We start from the raw sequence: 6,838 nt of genomic DNA, 5'->3' as shown, positions 1-6,838 counted from the left end.
AAGTACTCTCCCAAGGTGATGGCTGCTGAGCAGGGGGAACGAGATCCCAAGGCATGTCCTGCCCTGAGCCACCTCCTGCTCACACAGTAGGGACCAGACTCAGGGGTTTTTGGGGAGGGGACAGTTCCTGATGCCCTTCAATGGGCATCTCGGGTCCTAAGGAGGCTGCTCCAGCCTTTCCACCTGCAGTTAAATATGGGTGAACTGTGTAGGCTCACTAGTCACAGGATGAGAAACATTGCGCTGAGGGTGGCATGCTGGAGATCACTAGGGTAAAATAAAATGGGGCTCATCAGTTAAATTTGAATTTTAGATCAACAACAAATAATTTTTTAGTTTAAATATAGCCCACGCAATACTAAAAAAAATTCATTCTTGATCTGAAATTCAAATTTGGGCATTCTGTATTTTTATTTGCTAAATCTAGTAATCCTCTAGAATCTGGTCTAGTTCGTTCTGGTCCAGCCTCCAAGTTCACAAATGGGGAAACTTGAGACCAAGGTCAAGTGAACTCACTCAGCAAGTCACTGGCAACATCATGATTCAAATCTGGTCTACCTGACTCCAAGCTGTGTGCCTGGCATACCATTTACCCAGTGGCTTTGTCCACTGAATTAGAGGGACCCAAGACTGTCACTTGCAAGTTGGGAGTCTGTTTGGAGCCCCAGTCCGGTAGGAGTGGGTCTTGAAGGCAGAAATCCAAACTGAGGCTGGATGCTCAATATAGTCTGTGCTCTCAGATGAATACGTCTATTGGGTGACTGGGCTTAACAGCATTCAGGTGATTGCTTTTGCCTCTCTTTAAGCATTGCTGTTCCTTAAGAGACAGGATCTCACTGTCATCCAGGCCGGAGTGATCGCAGCTCACCATAACCTCAAACTTGGCTAAAGCGGACCCTCCTGGCTCAGCCTCTCAAGTTGCTAGGATGGTTAATTTTTTTTTTTTTTTTTTACAGAGACAGGGTGTCACCATGTTGCCCAGGCTAGCCTCAAACTCTTGGCCTAAAGAGCTCCTCCTGTGCTGGGATTACAGGTGTGAGCCACTGCAACCGGCCCTAGTATTACTTTTTCTTCTGATTGCCGGATGTTTAGAAAATAAAAGCCCAAAGAAAATTAAAATATTCTAACTCCCAGAGTTAACCATTCTTAACATTTTGGTATACAAGCTTCTAATTGTTTTTACTATGCAACTATGCAAGTGCTTTTTCCTCCCTTTCCAATAAAATTGGGTCCTAATTTCTGTAGCCAGCCTTTCTTCTCAACGAACATTGTTCAACAAACCTAGGTATTGGCTACCTTCTAATACAGTGGTTGATGGACAAGAGGAAGACACAGGCTTGGCCTGTTATCCTAAAAACTGAAATTCAATGCTCATCCCCATTAGGGTTTTTTTTTTTTTTTTTTTTTGAGACAGTCTCGCTGTGTGCCGTGGCGTCAGCCTAGCTCACAGCAACCTCAAACTCCTGGGCTTAAGTGATCCTCCTGCCTCAGCCTCCCGAGTAGCTGGGACTACAGGCATGCGCCGCCATGCCCGGCTTAATTTTTTCTATATATATATATATATATATTTTAGTTGGCCAGATAAGTTCTATTTTTAGTAGAGATGGGGGTCTCGCTCTTGCCGAGGCTGGTCTCGAACTCCTGACCTCGAGCAATCCACCCGCCTCAGCCTCCCAGAGTGCTAGGATTACAGGCGTGAGCCACCGCGCCTGGCCCCATTAGATTTTGTACTTTCTTACCTGAAAGTTGTTACTTAAAAGCTACAATAGCAAAAACTGCTCTAGATCTTGGGTAAAAACCTTGTATTCTTCAGTTCAAGAACAGATAAAGCCTGCATTTTGCAGTACCAATGTTATGCTTTGGAACAACCCTTCAGCTCCATTAAAAAGCAGATTCAGACAAGACCATATGCAACAAAAAAACTTGAAAAGGCCAGGGACTTCGGCTAACACCTGTAATCCCAGGAGGATCGTTTGAGGCCAGCCTAAGCAACATAAAAAGACCACATCTCTACAAAAAAATAAAAAAATTAGCCAGCCAGGCATGGTGGTGCACACCTGTAGTCTTAGCTCCATGGAAGGCTGAGGCAGGAGGATCACTTTAGCCCAGGAGTTTGAGGTTGCAGTGAGCGGTAATCATGCCACTGTACTCTATACTCTAGCCTGCGTGACAGAGCAAGACCCTGTTTCAAAAAAAAAAAAAAAAGAACTGGCTTCATTATTTACCAAAGTTAAATGAACCAGATTCAAGTCAAAGGTTAAGCCACAGGTTATTTCCTATACCAAAAGCCACCTTTCCAGTAGCAGGTGCTAGAGGTAAGAGAATTCCAACAGGGAAATGCCTCAGAAGGCCCTGACGGGGCCAAGCCTGCCAAGGGTTCAGGTAGGACAGAGCCTGGAAGTTTCCATGGCCTGACTCCACCCATTGCTGGTTCCCCTAGAGAAAAGCAACAGGGTCCATTAACTTTGTGCTCGTTTGTTGTTGGCCATAGCTCCCCCAACATTTACTCACTCATTTCTGAACCTAAACGTAGGCTATTCAATTTGGGGTCAGACAGCTCAGAAATGCTAAGATCCTACACTGATTTCTAAGTGTTTGTAGACCACGCCTATCAAAATCATTTAGGAGTACAATCTTCACTTTGCAAGAACTTTCCTTGTGATTCCTACATACTAGGATTCCCTAATGTTCAATTTAGAGCTATCAAAACTTAGGGCTCAGAAGTCCACATTAAGCACTATTGATACACATGGAAGCAGCTTCAAAGCATGGGTTAAGAAAGCTGCCGAAGGCAATGATCAGTGTCTTCACTGTGAAGGTCCAGCCTCTCATCCCACTATAAGATAGAAGCAACACAGCTCGTAGAGTCCCAGCCCTGCTGTGCCCCTCTCAGGACAATTTGAAAAACTCCAATCCTGTTAGCAATCCTGCAAGCTTTTTTGCGGTCTGGGGGCCAGGGATAGGGAACAGGATCTTGCTCTGTTGCCTGGATTAGAGTGCAGTAACTGTTACTTCACTGGAACCTCAAACTCAACAGCCTCAGCCTCCTGAAAAGCTGGGACTGTATGTGAGGTGCACCTTATATTTTTTGTAGAGACTGGGGTTTCACTATGTTGTAAGGCTGGTCTCAAATGATCCTCCTGCCTTGACCTCCTAAAGTGCTGGGACTACAGGTGTTAGCCACCATGCCCCACCCAACTGCAGGATTTTGATGGCAGAAAAAGAATGCTCTCCTGTCTGTAGTACCTAACTACCCATCACCAAGGGGACAGAAACTGCACATACATAGTCATCAGCAGTGCCAAGGCCTATTGCCAGCTCACAACTCATCCCCACCCCAGTTATAGGCAGACAAGGGATGCCAGCACTGGGATTTATTAGAATGTGCCTTAATACAGGCGCTGGGGCTTGCCCATGGTGCTCTTGATGTATAAAGCCCGGACGTTCTGCCAATTCTTCTTGAGCAATGACACCAAAAAGTTAACAGCCAGGTGGATATTGTACACCAGCTCATCGTCTGTCATCTTCACATGCCCAACAGCCACAGCCAGACACAGAACCTGGCAGGAGGGGAAGAGGGTCACGTCAGGTTGGTGGAAGGATGGCAGATGGCCCACCCCTCCTCTCCATGACCTAATGAGCCGGTGCTTGGATCCAGGCCAAGGAAAACCAGGATTATTCAAAAAGCTTCAATCCTGCTCAGTGCCCTTGTCCAATGCCATTAAGTATCCAGAGAAACACGAACGCAGGGTTCTGAATGGCCCCACGGGGTACAATTTGGACCCCTGTCAGCACACCCACCCAGGGCAACCCCACCACACTGCCTTACCTTCTTCATCTGGAACTTGATTGTGGACTTCACCTCATCAACTTTGGCCACCATGTTTTCATTGTGTGTCAGCAGGGAAGGAAACTTGCCAGCCTTATTTAGGCCTGGGCCGAGGATTCGCGGGATCTGCTTGATAAGAGACTCTGAGGCCAAAAAGGCGTCATACTTCTTGGCTGGCAAAGAGAAAGCCACTGGATGCTTAGGACCTAGCCACTGAGGTACACCTCCAATGTGCTATTCAGGCCATAAAAGCACATAAACCAACCACGTTAAGTGACCTCCAAGTCTTTTTAACCCTTCCCCACACCCATGCTGTTTCCAGTGAGTAGCTCCCATCCTCTCTAGACTTTTACTGGTCCTGAAACCTGGTCTCACAGACCAGGCTGACCCACAATCCGTGCTATCTCCATCGTACAATGGACGTTCTGGTCAAGATGGCCTGGGCTCAAATCCTGCCTTCTCACTTCCTAGCTGCAGACCTTAGGCATGTGACAACTGGAGACACCCGTTTCCTATCTGGAAAACAGGTCTAATATTACTGCCTAGACGACGCAGGACAGAATCAGAAAGAAACAACTGAAATAAAACTCAGGAAGTAGAAATTCCAACTCACAGCTCAAAGCACCTAGCCAGTCAACTTCAATGAACCTCATCTGTTTAGACAGAAGCAATGCCTGGGCTCCCCCCTCTCACATAACATAATCCTCAAAGCAAATCTAAAAAACAAGCCTCCATAAAGCTAAAAATTACCACTCAGGCTGCTAACCAACCACAGCAGATCCTTTCCTTTGTGATTCTCCCCCCAATCATTTAAAAATCAAACTGGCAGAAAGCCAGTTCTCTGCCGCTCCCATGCCAAATACGAAACCGCACTAACCCAGCTTCTTGACCAGCTTCTTATTTTTGTTGAGTTTCTTCAGCGCCTCGATGTCCATGTGGGGGATGTCCACAGCCTTGGCCTCATCGCAGTGCTGCTGGTCCCCCAAGACACACACAGAGAACTTGGGGCGGGGGGTGGACTTGAGCCTGCGTTTAAGGGGGAGAGAAAAGGTCATGCCCAGCCCTGGGTGCCAAGGGCAGGTGAAAGGTCTAGGACTGCAGCAGCCACTGAGCCTTACCCAGAGTGTCCACATTCACCAACAGCCAGCCTGGCTTCTCAGACTAGCCGGCGGGCTCGGCCAAGGCCTCCCCACGCCTCCCCTCATGTTTTAAGACCCAGGGTGGGGGTCCGTCCAGCCGCGCCTGCCCGGAGCAGGGGTCTGAACTACCCTGGCACATCAGTACCGCACGTGCCTGCCTCGGCCTCAGCAAGAGCCTGAAGGGGAGGAGACAGGCACCAGGGCACCGAGGGCTGGGTGGGGTCAGAACAGTGCCAACCTGACGGTGCCAGAGAAGCGTTTGTCCTTCTGAGGATCATAGTTCTTCAAGCTGATCTGCAGCTCCACCGTCTCCAAAAACCTTAGGGAAAGGAAGAAAGTTAACCAGCCGCCGCCAGCTTTTCCCACCTTCCCGGCCCCCGGCCCCCGCGGGGAGGCCGCGCTCACTTGCGGCGCTTGCGCTGGTTCCCGTGCAGGACTTCCCGCACCGCCTCGTACAGGGTGTCGCGAGAGACTTTGCTGCTGCGGGAGAGAAGCAAGGGCGCGCTCAGGGCCGGGGCGCCGCGGGGTCATCACCTCGGCCTGCTCGGAAGCCTCCGAGTCTCCAGGCTTCGAGACGGACGGACCACGACGGACTCCACCGGGCATTCCTGACACTAAGCCAGGCGACAGGGCCCCAGAACCAGACCCAAGCCCCGGAGGAAGAGGGACTCTCCTGGGGACCGGACCTGGCGGGAATGGAGACCCGCAGGCAGACCAACCGCAAGAAATGCCCCGCGGCAAAGCCGGCGCAGGGCCCCCCGATTCGGCATGCAAGGTCCCCATTCTTGGCGGGGTGTCTCGGGGTGCGGATGTACGCGGATAGCACCTCCAGCACCACTCACCTCATGGCCGCTCGCGCCGCGATAACCGGAAAAGAGGCTAACGGAGCTCGCGCATGCGCCCAAATAGTGGTCCTGCTCTCGCGAGAAATGCCTTGTTCTCACGGCCTACTCCACAGCGTGGTGCGGTCGCTCAGCCCCGAGGAGCGCTGCCGTCTGCAGCCGCCGGAGGGCGCCGCCGCGCGCTGCTCTGCTAACCCGAGCGAGGACAGCCGGACTCGCGGCGATCCTGAGCTCCCACGGCACCCTGGGAATATCCCCTTCGCGCCCGCCGCTGCTGGGCCCCTGGGGGAGTGACTGGGCCCAGGGCTGGAGCTTCAGTAGTCACACACTGCGTACAGTATCGTGAGGGCAGCTGACAGCATGCGACTCCAGCATGCTTGTCCCTCAAATCCCTCCTGCCCTCCACACCAGCTTCTGTTCTCAAAAGCAGGCTTTAGTGCTAGGCCTGACCTCCCTCCCTCAGCATCTTGCTCTGTGGACTCATATGGTAAGGGAAGTGTCAAGAAAGTTCGATTCCTGGCCTCTCAACGCCTGCAGTGGGGAAGAGCTGGGAAGGTACTATGGGGAACTTTCACCTGTTAATTCAAAACATCTGTGTATTAAGTGTTTACTATGAACAAGGCACCCACGTAGGCACTCCCGAAATACAAAGATATAAAACAGGCCCACAGCATTGCACATCTATAAGGTGTCTTTTCTGCCCTTTCCTTTGCCCAGTGGGTGCCATCCTCAGCCCACCATAACCCTAGGAGCCCTTCAGATCCCTCCTCAAATGTCATCTGCCCAAAACCCTTCCCCAACTCCAGAACTGAGTCACTCTCACATTTAAGCCCCCCATTCCCACCTGCCTGCCTGCCCAGTGGTCGCTGCCTGCCTCACTCACTGAACAGGCAGCTCTGATAGGGCTGGGTGGCTGGCATCACACATCATCTGGCCCACAGGGTGAATGAACGAACTTCAGAACTAACACTCTACAACCTTCCCTTCACCAAGAAAAAGATGCCCCTTGTCACTGAGCAGGGGGTGGA

At 50.8% G+C, this 6,838-nt stretch overlaps 1 protein-coding gene across 1 annotated transcript; it reads right to left on the bottom strand.

The window, feature by feature from the left end:
- Nucleotides 1–3,359: 3,359 nt before the first annotated feature.
- Nucleotides 3,360–5,890, bottom strand: RPL10A (ribosomal protein L10a). Its single transcript, XM_045543576.1, has 6 exons — nt 5,811–5,890; nt 5,374–5,448; nt 5,207–5,287; nt 4,707–4,855; nt 3,830–4,002; nt 3,360–3,560 (listed from the first exon to the last, which is right to left on the bottom strand). The coding sequence occupies exons 1-6, from the start codon at nt 5,813–5,815 to the stop codon at nt 3,390–3,392; spliced, it is 654 nt and encodes a 217-aa protein (XP_045399532.1). The 5' UTR covers nt 5,816–5,890; the 3' UTR covers nt 3,360–3,389.
- Between the last annotated feature and the right edge of the window lie 948 nt (nt 5,891–6,838).

Source organism: Lemur catta, chromosome 2, assembly GCF_020740605.2.
Source record: "Lemur catta isolate mLemCat1 chromosome 2, mLemCat1.pri, whole genome shotgun sequence".
NCBI lineage: Eukaryota > Metazoa > Chordata > Mammalia > Primates > Lemuridae > Lemur > Lemur catta.
Note: the sequence above shows the minus strand (reverse complement) of the source record. Positions and strands in the feature narration are given on the sequence as shown.

Bases quoted from the DNA above. Each gene is read 5' to 3' on its own strand.
- RPL10A (XM_045543576.1), bottom strand. The intron at 5,288-5,373 runs GTGAGCGCGGCC...CCTTTCCCTAAG, and splicing joins AACCAGCGCAAGCGCCGCAA to GTTTTTGGAGACGGTGGAGC. The intron at 3,561-3,829 runs GTAAGGCAGTGT...CCCTCCTGCCAG, and splicing joins TCAAGTTCCAGATGAAGAAG to GTTCTGTGTCTGGCTGTGGC.